At 50.4% G+C, this 18,049-nt stretch overlaps 1 protein-coding gene across 6 annotated transcripts in view; it reads left to right on the top strand.

Moving 5' to 3' along the window:
• Nucleotides 1-14,352: 14,352 nt before the first annotated feature.
• The window catches only part of EBF4 (EBF family member 4), a 66,552-nt gene continuing 62,855 nt past the window's right edge, over nt 14,353-18,049 (top strand). For 2 of the 6 annotated variants that reach the window (XR_006513986.2, XM_044748301.2), the window contains exons 1-2: nt 14,353-14,785; nt 15,292-15,413. Coding sequence is in view for 5 of the 6 variants with exons in the window: in XM_044748301.2 (XP_044604236.2) it covers nt 14,471-14,785; nt 15,292-15,413 (437 nt within the window). In the remaining variant the exon portion in view is untranslated. The remainder of the gene's footprint in view (nt 14,786-15,291; nt 15,414-18,049) is intronic. The other 4 variants (XM_070485665.1, XM_044748297.2, XM_070485666.1 and 1 more) reach the window with 4 other exon arrangements.

The following is an 18,049-nucleotide window of genomic DNA, read 5'->3' as shown; positions in this document are numbered from 1 at the left end:
GCATGGTAAAAGGGACAGATGAAGGGCACCAGTTGGCACTCAAGCCAAGGAGATGAGACCATCATTGTCTAAAGGCCATTGTGTTCTCTCTGTGAGCTTGGCGAGCTTTCCTGGCTTTCAAGTCCCCATGAGCACACCTCTCACTGATACTGCCTGAGAATGGGGATGTTCAGTCAGGATCCTTGAAAAGTTCCTTAACCAATCTCTTGGGCAGGGGAGGGAGGTTAAACCATCTTGTTCCTTCCAACTGTTAAGGAGCACATATGAGCGTTCAGTGTGAGGTTGGGTGAACTGAATGTCAGTTTCCTAGGCCTACAAATCCTCCAGTACAGGATTCCTAACCTGAGGTCCACAGAGCCTCCAGGTGTCCGTGAATACAAATCAGTACCATGAACTTGAAGGGGGAAAGTCCAAAACTCACATCTTTGTTCTCACGAACCTCTAACTGAGATTTAGCATTTCCTTTCATTATGAGTCTAGAATGAAATTATAGTGCTACCTGTAGCACCCTTGACTTTGTCGCTAATAGAAATTATATTTCATACCACGTTTCATTTGTGGCAGATCTCTTGAAATATCATTTCAGATATCACTCTCATTCCTATTTGGATATTATTTGACCCAATGTTAGATTTTGTTACTTAATACATTAATAAGGCAGCACACATACTACTCTCTTACAAGGTTGCTTTGTTATTTTTATGTATCAATATAATGAGTTTTCTTTGTAACCCTGTTTGTTTTACTTCATGCATTTAAAGCTTTTCCTAAGAAGAGGGCAGGGGAAGGAGCTCAGCAAGATGCAGCCTCAGCTGGAGTCTACCTCACCTTGATCTGGGGAGCACTGGAGCATGAAAGATGTCTCAGGGTTGTCCCAATTTGAGGCAAGGCTTAATAACCCTGCATCAGCCCTGCATAGCCTGATCTCCCAGGCACCTCTGGCTCTAGAAGGCTCCTTTTGGCCATGGACAACCCTCCAGAGAAGGAAGTCGCTGCGAGCAGTTAATGACCAACACCTGAAGCAGTCAGGGGACTGGATGCACCAGCTGGCAAAGAGCATCTGGACAAGGCAGCTACTGTGCTGTGGAGGTGAGAATGAACATGATGCACCGGGACAGGGTGAGGAGAGCGGGTATGGTTGAGGAGATGAGGTACAGTGAGGAGTAGTAAGTAATACTGGTGTAAGTGCTGAGGCTCAGAGAAATGGAGAGGAATTTATGAGCAATACTAAGGATCCCATTGGGATGGTGACTGTGAATTTATCACAGTACAATTGTGTGTGATTTCATGGAGAAAACCAACACTTGGGTTCATCCAAAAGTAGTATTTTGCCAGAGAGAGGTACAAGGGAGCTGCGGGTGGTGGCAAAATGGGATCGAGACAGAAGTGAAGTCAGTCAGAAGAGAGCTAATGGATGAGCAGGTAAGAAAAGGATCAAAGGCCCCAAAGTATTCAAAGAGTAGTGCTTGTGGGAGTCATTGGGCATGTAAGATGGAAGGAGAGGAGGGTGTCTCCACCTGCAGTGTTGGAAGTCAAGAGGATGCCAGTGATAATGAAGTCCCAGATGGGACTATGGGAGTGGGTACTGAAGAGAGGTCAAGGAGACCCCTGCAGAGGAGGGCACAGACCCACAATATTGGATGAGTCATCTGTGTCACCATGGGAGTCACCAGGGATAGTCTCATCAGCTGAGGCAGGGGAAAGACTACAATCTAGGTGCCAGAGTCTTCTCTTGCTGAGCAGGAGAGACTAGGGGATCAGAGATGTCAGAGAAGGAGAAAGGTGATCTCAATGACTGGGAAAAGCCCCCAAGAGTAGAACTTCTTTTTAAATATAAATTTTAATTCTATTATATAAATATTATAATTATTTTTATATTATATATTTTATAATATATATAAATATATAATTTATAGTATATATAAATATATAATTTATTTTTACTATGTATTATATATAAATATATTTTATGTAATATGTTTATATTAGTTTTAATATAAAATTTTGCTTGAGTATTTTTAATTAGTAAGCAAATGATTACATTCCTTTTTTTAAAAAAATATTGTAAATAGGGGCCAGCCCCGTGGCCAAGTGGTTAATTTCATGCGCTCTGCTGCAGGCGGCCCTGTGTTTCATCAGTTTGAATCCTGGACGTGGACATGGCACCGCTCATTGAGCCACGCTGAGGCAGCGTCCCACATGCCACAACTAGAAGGACCCACAGCTAAGAATATACAACTATGTACCGGGGGGCTTTGGGGAGAAAAAGGAAAAAAATAAAATCTTTTAAAAAAATGGTTAAAAAAAAAATATTGTACCTGGGGCCACAGTTTCTTACCACTCCAATCATAGCCCCTAATCCTTCTGCCCTGTCCCCAGATGCAGTTAGTCATCTCCTTCAAAACCTTTTTCCTCTGCATGTACACCCCCAACACACACACAGAATATATAGTATTGTTTTTTGTATGGGTGTGTGCTTCAGAATAAATGGTTTCACACTCTATATACTTACTGTCCTATAATTTACTTTTTCACTGAACACTATGTCTTAGAGATCTAAGATACCATGTCTTAGAGAATGAGCAGACTCGTTTTATTTTGCTGCATAGTATTCTGTAATATGAATTTACTAAATTTATTGAGCCTTTCTTAAGTTGATGAACACTTAGGTGGTTTCTAGTTTGGGCCATTACCAGCAATATTTCTGTGTATATCCCTGTATGATTTTCTTTGTACACAGGATAAATGTCACAAAGTACCCCCAAAGCACATGTACCCATGTATATATTTCAGTTATGAATGCGTTCTGCTGCAACAAACAGAAAACTCATTAAACAAATTACGATTGTTGAGTTTTTTCCCTCACACTTCCGAAAATAAGGAGTTACTGGGATTAGTTTAGTTGCTTGGTGATACACCCTAGGATCCAGGCTCTCTTAACTTTTCACTCTGCCAGCCATAGTCAGTTGTCTGATTTCTTCATCCTTGGTGCCTCATACTCACAATATTGCTGCTGCAGTTCTAGCCATCACTTCCACATTCAGAGCTGGAAAGGGAGAGAAAGAACAGTCCCAGCCACATCTAATCCTTATCAGAAATGTAAAATCTTCCCCAGAAACACTCTTAGCAGATTTCCACTTAGGAATCACAGGCCAAAACTAGGTCCCTGACCACTCATACTGAAGGGAGGCTGAAAAGAAGGGACGAGGTTTGTCCCGATTGGCTTAAACTAATTCTTCACACCCTGGCTGCACATTAGAATCACCTAGGGAGCTTTTAAAAATTACCTGTTTGGGCCCCACCACCAGAGGTTTTGATATAATTGGTCTGGGGTAGGGCCCAGACACTGGTGTTTTTTGAAAGCTCCCTGGATGACTCTTAAAGTCGACCAGAGTCGAGAACCAGTGGCTTGCACCAACCATGATCCTTCACCTGGGGCTGGGCAGGTGTATCAACAGGATTAGATTCAGCTGCAATGACAACACACACCATACTCTCAGCATAAACAAGAGAGGGGTTTATTTCTCACTAACATAATACTTCAGTGAGAGTTGGTTCAGGGCTCCATGGTGGCAGAGGCTTAGATTCTATTTTCTTGTTGGTCTCCTTGCAAGGCCTCCATTCCCAAGGTCAGTCAAGATCCAAGACAGTTATTCCAGCTCCAGCCATCATGTATGCATTCCAACTAGCAAGACAAAGGACAGGGAGGAAGAGCAGAGGCCCCCAGCCCTTCAGTGGCCCTTCCTGAAAGTTGCATATACCATTTCTGCTTACGTCCCACATGACATGGAAATGTGTTCGTCTTTCCCTTCAAAGCTCTAGCTTTTGCTTCAGAAGATGTCCTCTACCTTAAGATGATAAGCATATTCTCCAATATTTTTTCTAATGCTCTTGTGGTTTTGTGTATTTATATGATTTAGGTCATTAATTTATCTGAAATGTAGTTTTGTAAAGGTTAAAGATAAATACCTAACTTTCTTTTTTCTAAAGATTACCTAATTGCCCCAGTATCATTTATCTTTCCTCCAGATAAGAAATTCTACCTTTATCAAACACTAAAGTCCCACATATCTTAAGTCAAACCATGTTAAACTGCTGAAATCTATCACCTCACCCAACTTTACTTTCTCAATTATACCAGTGGTCACTAGTGGATGTCATAGTATGTGTTTATTTGTTTGTTTATTGTCTATGTCTCTCACTTGAATCAAAGAAATTCAAAGAAAGCTGGGATTTTGTCATTTTTGTCAACCGCTGGCTCACATGTATCTGCTAATTGAATGGATGAAATTTATCCTTGAGTACGTTAATATATATTGATAAAATTTCTAACGTTGAGCCATCCTCGTATGTTAGAAAAGTCAGCTTGGTTATGATATATTATTCCAGAAGTATACTGCTCTGTTTCATCTGCTAACATCTATTTAAGACTTTCACATCTGTGTTCTTAAAAGAGCTTGGATTTCTCCTGTCTTTGCTTCTTTTGCCATCATCCAGTTTGGGCATCGGGACTGAGAAACAGGATTTTTTAAAAAAGACAGATGCAGACACGACCTGGAAGTGGCCATGAGGGAGGAACTATTGGGAGAGGCAATCAGCCACAAGCCCCGAGTGTCCCCGCACGTTCTTTCTGGGTATGATAAGAATGCACGGTCCTAACTGCTCTTTGCCCACACCATTTCTCAGGCTTGTGTTTGCAGTGAGCAACCTGGAGGAATAAGATATCTCCCCCCAGAAATGCAAATCAAAACTACACTAAGATATCACCTTACACCCGTTAGAATGACAAAAATATCTAAAACTAATAGTAACAAATGTTGGAGAGGTTGCGGAGAAAAAGGAACCCTCATACACTGCTGGTGGGAATGCAAACTGGTGCAGCCACTATGGAAAACAGTATGGAGATTCCTCAAAAAATTAAAAATAGAACTACCATACGATCCAGCCATCCCACTACTGGGTATTTATCCAAAGAGCTTGAAATCAGCAATCCCAAAAGTCCTATGCACCCCAATATTCATTGCAGTATTATTTACAATAGCCAAGACATGGAAGCAACCTAAGTGCCCAGCAACAGACGAATGGATAAAGAAGATGTGGTATATATATATATATATATATATATATATATATATATATATACAATGGAATACTACTCAGCTGCAAAACAGAACAAAATCATTCCATTTGCAATAACATGGATGGACCTTGAGGGAATTATGTTAAGTGAAATAAGCCAGCGAGAGAAGGATAATCTGTGTATGACTCCACTCATATGAGGAATTTAAAATTATGGACTAAGAACAGTTTAGAGGATACCAGGGGAAAAGTGGGGTGGGGGGTGGGCACAAAGGGTGAAGTGGTGCACCTGCAACATGAATGACAAACATTAATGTATAACTGAAATTTCACAAGATTGTAACCTATCATTAACTCAATAAAAAAAAAAGATATCTCCCCCCCAGGACAAAGAGCAGGCTTGCTTATTTTCTGCTGCAAAAGAGGTGGGTTTCCCAAGCTCGGTGTTCCTCAAATGCAACACAAACCCACTGCGTGCTGAGTATATACCGGAGCCCTCCACATTGCCTCTGTGGGACTTAGGGGGCAAGGAAAACTATGTAAACATTATGTTTATGCGCTTACTGTGCCATGAGTAATAAAGTCTTTTGTCTCTGACCCAGGAGTCTCATCTTGGCCAGCATCCATGAAAGAGTAAGAGGCTATTCACTTACCAGCAAGGTAAATTCTAAGGCTGGACCCTGACAGTTTTAGCAATGAGGATGGCGTGCTGACAAAGACATAGCTTTCTGGAAGAGGAAGGACAAGGACCCCTGGAGCTGAATAGGGGATATGAAAAGACTCCCTGGCATATGTTAGTGAGTCCTTTCACCCAAATGGTGGGCGACAGGGCAAGGATGGCTGGGTGAGGGTCTCACACTGTCTTACCTGTTAATGAGACTAAGCAGTGAGAGGCAGGGTTGAAACAAGCCACTTGAATGGCGCTTTGGTTCCTCCGTGCAGGAAGTGGAAGGGATGTTATGACAACGGGGCAGAAAGCCCCACAGCCCCACCCCAAATGCAGTATGAATGTGGCTGCTGAATCAAAGAGTCTGGAGCTGAAATAAATGGTATCAGCCATGATGTTTGAAATAGAGCTTTAAGTGAACCAAAAACATTTCAGGTTTATTTGGTTGAGCCCCACAAGGGGCTACTCAAACCCAAAGTGAATGAAAAGTCTTGTTTACTGGCACAGACCTGCTCTCTTCCTCACTACTCCACTCTCAGCTGCTTTGATGAAAGAATAGAGTATACTGGGACCTTGGAGGAGGCAAGGGCCTCAAGCGTTTATCACTCTGTTGGACCCAAGCACCCATGTCACCATCTTACCCCTTCAGCAGGCAGGGTAGCTGAATGCAGTGAGGAGCAGGGGGCAAAATGACCCTGGGCTCTGGTGCCCCCTGGACTGACACTAGACGTACACCGGGAGGAAGCAGCGGCATGCCAACCCTGGAGCCAGAGGCCAAGAGAAAATAAAAGCCTCCTAGCTTCCCCCAGGGGGCTAGTCTCCCCCACCACCCAGCACTCCCTATGCTGGAATAGCATGATCTCCTGCAGCTGGGACAGCTCCTCATCCACACACACTAAACTCCTTGGTCTGTTTTCCCAAAAGGTAAAAAAAATAAATAAATAAGTAAAGTCACCCAATTTCAATTGATGGGCTTTGAGCAAAGTTTGCAGTGGGGAAGGGGAATTAAAGCGACCCAGTAGCTGGGCCCTTTGGGCCAATTCAATATACTACTGGGGCTTCCACTGCTGAAATTTATAACAGTATTGATGTTTGTACAGGCTTGTGTTGTGAATGCCAATATGTGTCAGAGGGGATTCACCATTTCAGAGACCACTGCATGTAAAGAGATGATTCCTGAACCCTCTAGGATGGTCCAGAAGGAACCCCATAGGCTTCCAAGAGAAGAAAGGGAAACCGGAGAAATCCTCAATGGCTCCCAGCTTATTGAGAGGCCATTCTCGAGCACAACAGCACCACCTGTTGGACACAGTCACCAACCACATTCCTTTTTTTAAAAAAGGAACCTGCTAATTTGTTACTGACCCACAGAGGTCCCATGACTCTCCAACCTGACATCCTCATTTTGGGATGGGTCAACTTAGATTTGGTGGCTATCAAGGGAAGGGCACAAAAGGCCTTACTAGTCAAATGGAAATGCTGTATTCAAGAGCACAACTGGCCTAGCCCTAACATTATCTAGATTTTACATGAGAAGGTGGCAGTAATCCCTTTGAGGGACCTTCCATTCTTCACTTCATCACCTGAAGCAAAACTGACAGCTCAATGGGGCCCTCAACTCACAGAGGGTCCCCTAAGTGCCTGCCTGGTTTGCTGATGGTTCGGCTAAGCTGACACCCAATGGTGTCCACATTCAATTTCGGTGCCAGCTATGCGGAATCAAAAGCAGGCATGGTCATTCTACTCAATGGGCAGAACTCAAGGCAGTGCTAATTGTCCCAGGCAAAACTTCCCCTGATGAACTGGCTACATTTTTACTGCCTTTGTGCTTTGCCAATGTCCTAGCAATCTTTTCTGCAAGACTGGCAGATTAAAGTATTCTTTGGAGCCACAAACTGTGGAAACAGATTCAGCTTCCAATCAGACAGCCTGGATCACTCATGGAGATGCCCATGGTAAGGGTCCTTCTCTAATAAGACCAATTGGAATCAAGCTGGTGATCCAACCTGCACCGCCCATATGACCACCATCACTGCTTGGATCCATCATCACACCAGACACGGCAACACATCCATCATCATGGACTGGGCACAAAGTAAAGAACAGAGGTTGCAACTGTTTGATGACACTGTCCATGTGGATTGACCAAACCATTGTAATGATGATGCAAGTCAGATTTAACACCAAATCTTGAACTTGAGTGACATGTGACCCTTCAGGGTGTATGTTTGTACGTGGGCCATGGAACGTCTCTCTGTTAGGGAGGGACACTCTTCTGATGCAGAAGCCACCACTACATACCAGACTTGTGACACCTCTCAAAAGTTGAACTGTTTTTCTTACAGTAAAGAGGCCACATTGCACAGGGCATCGCTCCCTATTGGCTCCTGGATAATTGACTACATTAGACTTTTGATCCTCTCTCTGGACTATCATTGGTGCCTCACTGTTGTGGGCATATTTTCACGTCACAGTGTTGTCCTAGTCTGATGAGGCAATTCTGGACACACTATTGTGGCCCTTGAAACTAAGCCATGTCAAGTTTTTGTCTTTTCAGACCATCTATAGTCTGACAATGATGCACCCTTTGTTGAAAAGCCAACCCACAATGGGCCAATAGTCAAGGTACTCGATGGCCATGCCATGCTCTCTACCATCGGCAGGCATCTGGTGTTATTGAGCACTGGAATGACCTCCTAAAAAATAACTCAAAAAATTTCTGACTACCTCTCTCATCTCCTTTTGGTCCACATACCTCAGTGAGGTGGTGTGGTCACTGAATGCTGCCATTGCCAGACAAGGATCATCTCCTCTCAGACATTTCCTGGGAAATGATCAGGACAAAAAGGGTGGAGGGCTATATAGACCTATTCTGAAGATTTGGGATTCTGACTATCTCTGGGCATACTGATTCTTTTTTCCCTCCTAACAACAAGCCCAGGCCAGCCTCTAGGTAGCAGGTGTTGGCAAAAGTACCTAGGCCCTGGCAAAAGTAGGCCTAGGGTATTCAAACTGAATTCTTGTCTAAAGACTTGGATTGTCTTGATAGAGTGGCATGATTCTAGATCATAAAGGTAATGACCATTTGGTTGAGTACACTGTTTGCCAAATTCCCCTATGTTGACCCACACAGGGCAAGGTGTGAGACAGGATGGGTCTCTGTGAATTTTATCCATTCACACCTGGCCCCTCCAGACAAAAGGTCAGGGCATGAGTAGGGAAAGACTGGAGAAAAGATGAAGATATAGCTACTGGAATGAGACATGCTGCTTTCGTGGCTATGGAGGCCTGGTGGGAAGACACCTTAGAAGCCAGCAGGTGCAGGGAGGGGGGAACAATTAACGTTCTCTTTGTCCTCTGGATCCAGCACTGCAGCCTAGCAAAACCATCACCTAGTGCAGCTGAGTCAAGAAACAGCTGCAGCTCCAGCTCTGGGTTTGTCATCCTGTTCATGAGCTATGCAAACAGAATTTATATGGGCATGGCCAGTCCCAGACTACTTGGTTGTACCCTTTGCCATCAATGGCAGCTCCTGAATATGGAACCTCCCCCTCCCTAGTACTTATACAAACACACCATCCAGAACAACCTTGTTTCAATCTGACCAGTGCACATGCATGTACTTTTTCTGTCACTGAATGGCCTTGGCTCATGTATGGCAAATGAGGTTGCAACTGTTTGATGACACTGTCCATGTGGATTGACCAAACCATTGTAATGATGATGCAAATCAGATTTAACACCAAATCTTGAACTGGAGTGACATGTGACCCTTCAGGGTGTATGTTTGTACGTGGGCCATGGAATGTCTCTCTGTTAGGGAGGGGCATTGCTTTTTGATTCATCTGTTGCCTCCTATAATTATTAGCAATGACATCAAAGAGGAGCAGAATCATCTAAAACCCACTTGTGAGAATTTTAATGGATAAAAACCTGGCTTTAGGCTATATCCTGGCTGTCTGAAATAAGACCTACTGATGCCCTTGAGACTTACTCACAACTGACTGAGTCTGGGACCCTGGGTGACAAGTTGAAGCCAACACTTCAGGTTGGCGTCATCTTGCTGCTTGAAGTTCTATGACTAGTAGCAGAGATTGGAGATGGGAGCTCAACTGTCCTGCCAAAGTGTCCCCCCAGTGGCTCCCATTGTGTTATTATTCAAGACTGAATAAACTCAGCCTAGCTTTGGGGAATGGGATGGATCCTGAGATAAAACTAATGCCTGTAGTGAGGGTTTTTCTTGAAGCAGTTGAAGAGACCTCAGCAGTCAACAGGGCAGAAGGCTGAGCTGGGGCAGGCACACCCACCAGGAAACCTTTTGGTATGGCCCTCACCTTTTTTGTTTCCTTCATGGAACTATGTGAACAGCTACATTCAGTGCATGATCTAATTTTTAAATTTTTCCTATATATTTTAATTCCCACCAGGGCACAAGACAAGGATCCGAATGCCTGCCTGACACTCTGGGACCTCCAGGGGGCGCTATGGCCCAACGCACAGCCTGGCCAAAGGGATCCTTGGGGAACGCACCACTTTGGGTCTGTTTTCTAGGCTGTGGCACTCCCTTTTAGAGAAAAAAAAAAGAGAGAGAAAGAGAGAGAGTGAGAGACAGGGAAGAGCTCCGCTGATTTTTAAAATATCATTTTAAAGCCCAGGTCTACAGGAAAAATTCCAAGCTCCTCAGCATGGCATCTGAGACAGGAGCATGATGCTTCAGGTGCTAAAAGCTTCCACCTGGAAGCAAGCACAGCAAGCCCACTCATTCAGCTCTACTAGTCTTCACATATGCTGATCCTCCTGCTCGAGACCCCCTTCGCCCCCTCTCAAGCTCAGGCCCTTCTTCTGTGCTGGTCCCAGTACTTGCCACTGCTTCTTCAACAGCCAGGTCACTCTGGAGTGACACAGAGTGTTTACAAGTCTCCCACCACCACACTGTGGTGCCCATAACGGCATGGCCTGTGTTCCAGTCTTTGCTTATCCTCCAGCACCATGCACATGGCAAGACCCCTTCCCATGGATGCGAACACGAAGGTCCCCAACAGAGAAGGATGAGGTCAGAGGTTCTGGGGCGGTGGTCTGGGGTGAGCCTCTGCCTGGACCAGAAGGGACTAGCATTCTCTGTAGGCCTGGACCCAGCTTCCTCTATGTGTCACCACCAGCCCTCCAGTTCTCTGTGGGCACAGCCACAGCAGGCCCCCAAATCCCTTCATCATGGAGAAACTGCAGCAGTTTGAAAGGAGAAATTTACCAAAGGAACCAAGAAAAATAATGCAAAATAAAAACTCACATAGAGTTCCAAGAAATAGTCTTGGTGGATCTTAAGCAGAGATACTTAACCTCTGACCCCAAGGGCTGACCCAGAATTGGCTCCTTGTCGTTCCACCTGCTGGGCCCAAGTGATGCCCTCAGCCCCCAGAAGCCTCACCCTTTGGCTCAGAGGCTCTAGCCCAGAAGCCCTTCTCTGGGGCTGTGGGCCCTGGGAAGCCGCAAACACCAGCCTGGGTGGTTTCTTTCTAGTCCATGTGGTTAACATAGAAGAGAAACCCACACAAGTCAGGAGCCCGTCCAGCCAGGCCTTAGCTTAGTGCTACTTTCCTGGGTTGACTGACTCCCCTTTCTGCCCCAGGTGAATTCCTTGCACCTCTCCCCCAAATCTACCTTGTGAAGGAGCCTTCTTGAACCATAAAAATTGCAATGCCAAAGCCCTTCAAGCATCATGAAAAGGAACGTGGACCCTGTTGCCCCCCCAGAGAAGAAAGGTGTTGTAGAAGTAAGGGCATTGCAGCTGGAGGGGACAGCCCGAGCAAAGGCATGGAGCTGAGCGGCATTTGGGAAATAGTAAGATCTGTGTCAGGCAAGCAACGGAGTCTCACGGCAAGGGAATGGAGGGTAGGCTGGCAAGAGACATTTGGATCAGGCACTGAAGGGCCTAGAATGTCCCTAAACTGAATCCCTAAATGTCTCCTTGGGGAACGATGAGAGACATTTGGAAGTTTCTAAGCAGGTGATGGCCTGCTTTTAAGAACCATGGCGGGAGGATGGAGGGTGGCTGGGGGTGGGCAGCTGGGGGCAGGGAGGGAGCTAAGGAGGCTGTGATCAGACTGGGGCAGACCTCTCCTCCAAGCCCGAGTGGAGTCTAGCAGAGGGCAAGTAAGTTTCACAGTTAATGATACTCACTGTGGGCATTGGAGTAGGGAGAAGCACATGGAGGGAGAATCCTTAAGGCTTGACAGAGAGGTGGCTGCAGGCAGGGCAAGGACAGTGTCAGAGATGAACTCCTCGGCCCCAAGCCTGGTGGGCATCAGAAGGAGGTGCCACGGACAGACAGGGGAGGCAGGAGGAAGAACCAATTTGTGAGGAATGGGTATGAATGGGGCCAGGGCATGTGGAGACGAAGCAGCCCCACCCCCAGCCCAGGGGCAGAGCTCTTTGTGATAGGGACCCTCCCTGGAGGCAGGAGCTCCCCTCCTCCCCGAGGGTCAAGCCCAGTTCTGTCCTCAGCAGCTGACGTTCAGGACTGACAGAGCACAGTGGAGGCCCACACTAGGAGATCATTTCCCCAAGACGGCCTCTGAGACTGTGGAAGAGCAGGAGTTCTCTGAGGGGAGAAAAGGAGGAGCAAGGTCCAGCAGGTGAGGGCACTCAGAGGGCCAGGAGGAGGACAGTGTACTCAGGTGGTCAGGATGGCCTTCCCAGGTGTGTGGGGAAGGAGGAAGTGCAAAGAGGCCGGTGCTGCAGGGGGCTCAGAGGGCCTGTGGCCGAGAGAAGAGCAAACAGTTCAGAGCTGGAAGGGAGCCAGACCACTGGGGCTTCAGGAGTGGCTTGCTGGGGGCGGCAAGACATCCTTGGTGGAGTGTGCCTGTGGACTTTCTCAGAAACAGGAGGGGCACAAGTTGGAGGAGGAGGTGGGGACAAGGGAAGTGTTCTTTTAAGAATGAGGAGGTCTGAGTAGAGGAAACACAGAGGATCAAGCCACTGCACAGATCAGATGGGGCAACACCAGGAGGTGCAGAAGATGGGACTGAGCAAAGAGGGCCTGAGTCCACGTGCTTCTCCAGGCTGCAAGGAGAGAAGAGACCAAGAAAGGATCAACACGGATGGCAGAGAGAGACAGCAGGATTCTGCCAAGATTCCCTGTGTCCTCTCCATAAAGTAAGAGGTAGGGTGTCTGCTGGAAATTGAGAGAGTCAGAGGAACGTTTGAGGCTGGAGAGAGGGGTGGAACAAGTATGGAGCAGCTCTGGGGAGTTTCTCTAGAGCAATGCTTCTCAAATGTAAAGTGACACAAATCACCTGGGATCCCGGGATCCCGTTAAAAGATAGTTTCTGATTCAGCAGGTCTGGGCAGGGCCTAAGATTCTGCATTTCTAACAAGCTCCCGCATAATGATGATGCTGCTGGTCCCAGGACCACACTGGGAGGAGCAAGGATTTAGAGAGTCAGATAAGAGATGGAGAAAGAAACTGGCATAAGAATTCATGTTGAAAAGAGACGTACCTCTGATAATCTCACCTGGGGTAAAAGCTGAGACCTTAAGAAGTCTGGGTGGGAGTGACAGCTCCTCCAGGTGATGGGGAGCTGGGCATGGAGAGGGAGGGATGGTAACAAAAGTCCAGAGAGGAGTAGGGGGACCTCTGGCCCAGCAGCACCCCTGGGACCCCTCATCTGGATCCATGTGGTGTGGACCACTAACTGCATACTTGGAGGCCCCCTGAAAGAGGACGGGAGTCAGGGTGAACAGCAGGCAGGGCAGGCCACCCCTATGCTGTTCTGCAGGAAAGTGCTGCACTCATTGTGGGCTTGTTCAAAGTCTGGCCAGGACACACCAAGCCAGAATGTGGGGAGAGGGGCAGAAATGGTTCTGCCCCCCGAGGTCAAGGGCCAGATAATTTCTGTGCCAGGAACTAACAAAAGAGGAATGAAATCTGAGAGGGAAGATTCTCTGGCTAGGGAGAAAGAGGAAGTGAGTTGGGCTGAGTCCTAACTCCAAGCCTTAAGTATGCAACTTGCAATCAAAACTTAAGAGGTTTCTGAAAGGCACAGGTTGGAAACGAAAATGCTTTCGGTTTAGGCAACGTAGAGACGAGGACTAGGGATGGGGGATGCAGCGACGGGGCTCAGCAAGTCCTGGGCCCAGTCTAAGAGAGAGAGAGGTGTGAGTCCTAGGCTGAGGTTAAACCGAGGTCAAGATCGCCAGGAGAAATGCGGGAGGGCCGCCGGGGCGAGCAAAGAACATCAAGAGTAAAAGCTTGCAAAATGAGCAGCAATTGCGGGAACAGGGCGTCGGCGGGGAGAGGACGGCGGGTACATGGGAGAGGGAGATGAGGCCGAGAAGAAGCCGGAGCTTCGTCCTGTGGCGACCCGGAGGCGGTGGAGGTTTCTGAGCTTTAGCCGGGCTCCCCCGCTGCGCATCCCCGTCTGCTCCCGGCCCAGGCCTCCCCGGCCCCGCTGGTCCCTCCTGTTCCTTCCCGCGGCCTCACTCAGGCCGCAGCCCCCAGCCCCAGCGACCGACTCGCCAGGGTCCGCCCCGCCGCGGCGGCCCGGGCCCGGCCGCTCCTCCCCCGATGATGTCACGTCCCTGGCCGCCCCTCGGCCGGCCGCGCCGCCCCGCCCCCGCCTCCCCCGGCCCCCAGTCCCCTGGGCCCGCCCGCTCCCGCCATCCCTCCTCCCGCCCGCGCTCCCTCCCTTCGGCTCCCGCTCCCCCGGGAGCGGCGGCGGCGGCGGGATGGCCCGGGCCCGCGGCCAGGCCCCGGGGAGCGGCGGTCGGCGGCGGCCGCGGCGGGGCGGCGCGGGAACCGGGCCCCGGGGGGAGTCGGCCGGGCTGCTGCTGCTGCTGCTCCAGGTGCTGCCGCCCGGGGCTGCGGCAGGGCCGGGGCGCCGGGGCACGCGGGGCGCTGGCGGCGGCGGCGTCTGCTGGCCCGGCGCTGCCCCTGCCTTTCCCCGGGACGCGCGGCTGCTGCTGCTCCTACCGCCGCTGCCGCCCCTGTCGCCGCCGCCGCCGCCGCCGAGCTCCGCGCCCGCCGCCTCCGCCTCCCGGATGGTAATCAGCGCCCCGCGCCGGCGCCGCGGGCGGGCGGGAGGTGGGGGCGGCGAGGGGGAAAGGGCGGGCAGCCCCGCGCCCCCGCCTTGCCGGAGGCAGCTCCCGGGGCGCTCGGGCCCCCCCTCCGACGACCGCGGCCCTGGGCAGCCGCCAGAGCGCGCCTCTGGGGCGCCTCCGCGCGGACCGGGAGCCGGCTCCGCTCCCGCCCTCCCCGCCCAGCTCGCAGTCCGCCCGCTGGCGCTCAGGCCGCGGGGGAATCCCTCCATCTCCCCGCCCCGCGCCCCGGGAGGGGAGGGGACAGCCGGCGCTCGCGGACCCGCTTTCTCCGAGGGAGCGCCCAAGAGGCTAGCGCGCACTGAGCTGCCGGGACGCGGAGTGCGCGGCGCTCCTGGAGGCGCCCGGTGCCGTCGGGTCCCGCGGAGCTGAGACGCCCGCAGCCTCAGTGGTACCGGATCCCCGGCGGGGAGGGCGCCCACCGACTGCGCGCCCTTATGTTCCCTGCGCAGGACGCTCTGCCCCGCGGCGGGCTCAACCTGAAGGAGGAGCCGCTGCTGCCCGCCGGTCTGGGCTCGGTGCGCTCCTGGATGCAGGGAGCGGGCATCCTGGACGCCAGCACCGCGGCGCAGAGGTAAGCGCTCGGACCGGACCCGGCGCGCTCGGGTTGGACGGCTCCGCGCCGCCTTCCCTCCTCTTGCTGAGCTGCTGGGGCGAGGGGTAGAGGGAGCCCTAACTCTGGACAGTCCCGGCAAGCTCTCCCGCCCGCCCTGCCCCGAGCGCCTGTGCTTCCCCCTGAGGATATGGGGCGGGCCGGGGCGGGGCTTCTGTCTCCAGTCAGGACTGTCCGGGCTCTGATTTCTCGCTGTAGCTCACGGGCTCGGCCGTCCATGGCTCTAGAGGAGGAGGCATCCTGGCTGCCGAAGTCCCTGAGCCATGTCCCACAGGCACCAGCCGTCAAGGGAGGGCCAACCCCTCCTTCCTGGGCAGTCCCCGTACCTCTCCTTGTCCAATTCCGCGGCTCTCTGCCAGGAAAGGCACGAAAGCCAGCCCCCTTTCTGCTTTCCCACGCCCCTCAGAGTTGGAGGATGGGGGTGTGCAAAGCTGGGGAAGTGAAGCGGCTGGGGGCTGAAGAGTGGGAAAGAGAAGAGGTGGGCAGTCGGCTTGGCTGGAATGATTGGGGCTGAGAATGGGCAGGGCCCTTCAGGTTCCGCCCCTCCTCAAGGTGTTTCTCTGGTGGGTCCTGTGGGAAGCAGGGCTTCCTGGGAACCCAGCATCCACGCCCATCTCCTCTGGTTCCTTTAAAGGAGTCTGGGGAGGGGGCTCGTGGGGGGTGGACTCTCAGATTTGGAAACGAAGTTTAAAGGTTTGTTGATCTGCCCCCCACAACACCTGGGCCCCAGGCTTTTTGATCCCCAAGTTGTGAGCATGGGGGGGGAGGTTGAGACATCCTCCCAGGAGTTCTCAGTGGTTGGGACTAGGGAGGTGCTGCCTCTGCAGACAGCTGGGGCAGTGGGAGCTGAGCTTCCCAGAGGTCTGAGCAGCTGCTTGTCTAGCAGCCTGAAGGGATTCTAGTGGCCGGATGCCAGGGCAGACCAGGTGTGGCACCCGGGTCACACATTCACATCCTCAGTCCTGTTCAGGGGACACCACTCATAGTCCAACCCCAATCTCACCCCTTAACAAACACATACCTTGTTTCACATGCAAACTGAACTGGTGTTTTCGAGGTCCTGTCCTTCCATGACTGTCAGGAGGGAGCACTGGGGGCTCTCGCTGCAGCTCACCTCTTCAGGAAGAGAAGGGGTCTTGCCTGTGAATCAACCTACATAAGTTTTACTCATAAAGTAACTATATTCCAGGAAAATTGGAAAATAGAAAACAAAACTCCACCTCTCTAATACAACTACTGTCAACATTTTAGTGTATTTCCTTCCATCTTTCTTCCCGTTAACATGTTTTTTCTTGTGCTATGCATACTGTTCTCTATCCTGCCTGTTTTTATGTTGGTTCATTTTTTTAATTTAACTTGAGATGGGTAATTTCTTAACGCACCCCATCTTTTTCTCTACCACAGTGGTGAGAGCTCCTTGTAAGGTTGGGTGGGGAGTTCCAGTGGGGCCTCTGGGATTTAAGGTTCTTATTTGTCTCCGACCCTCCCCTGTGTCCCTGCCCCAAGCCAGCAGATTTGATGAGGCGGAAGCAGATGTGAATGAGGCAGTGTCCTTGTCGCCTGTGTGGGTGCAGAAAGTGTGGGGATGAAGCTCCTCCCAGAGGATCGGGCCACCAGCAGTGTTGTGGGATCCACATGCAGGGGATCTTGAGTGGGGCTGGGGTGTCCAGTCTGAGTCCCCAGGGCCACATCACTGGAACTCAGAAGGCTTCTCCAGTTGGAAGAGGAGCATTTCTTCAGGCCTGGGCTGCTTATCTCCAAGTCTGGAGACTTCTCCATCTCAGGACACAGGCTGGGAACCCCCACCCCCCGTTTGGTTGGCTCTGGGCTGCCTCCTTCCAGAGGTGAGCAGGCTAATCCTTTTTCCTCATTCTTGCCGAGGAGGCCCATCATCTCTCCCATTTGTATCTTGATCCTCAGTCAGTTCTCTGCTCACGTCTTCCCCTCCCAAAACAAAAATGCCTTTCCTGTCCCCACCTCTCTCTTCATCCTCTGCCTGGTTTCTCTCCCTCTCATGTGTGAGAAACTTACCCAGGAGCACCCCCACCCAAGGCAGTTGTCTTTGATGCCTTACTTGCCTTTGCCCCACAGCTACCGGGTGGTCAAGGCTTCTGGATGTTCCCTTTGAGTCCTACTCCTAATCTCAGTGCCCATGGCCAACCTTTAACAGTGACACACCCTTACCCTCCACCACTTTCCTTCCTGGCTTGAAGGTTAACCTACACAAGGTGACCACCTCAGCCTCCTAGCCCCACTGCCCCAGCCCCAGCCTCTGGGCACTCCCCAAAACCATCTGCCATGCACTGGGACCACAGCAATATTTCCAAAGAACTCTTCTCTGATCCTATCCCTCACCGATTAAAAACTTCAGTGACCCCCATTTCCTCCCGGATATTCGGCATTCAAGGCCCATGACAGTCAGACCCAGAACTTCCTTCCAGCCTCTGTATGATATTTGACATCCAGCAATGTTGGAGAATTAGTTGTTTCTCTTGAAACAGTTCTTCTACTCCCAGCACCCACACACCCACTGAATAAAGTCTTGCAGCCCCCGGGACCCACCCCACCCAGCACTGTCTCTCTCTGTGCCCTCCCAC

The sequence above is a fragment of the Equus asinus genome, chromosome 15, assembly GCF_041296235.1.
Source record: "Equus asinus isolate D_3611 breed Donkey chromosome 15, EquAss-T2T_v2, whole genome shotgun sequence".
NCBI classification, from domain to species: Eukaryota; Metazoa; Chordata; class Mammalia; order Perissodactyla; family Equidae; genus Equus; species Equus asinus.
The sequence above is the reverse complement of the archived record's forward strand: the minus strand, read 5'-3'. Positions and strand labels throughout refer to the sequence as shown.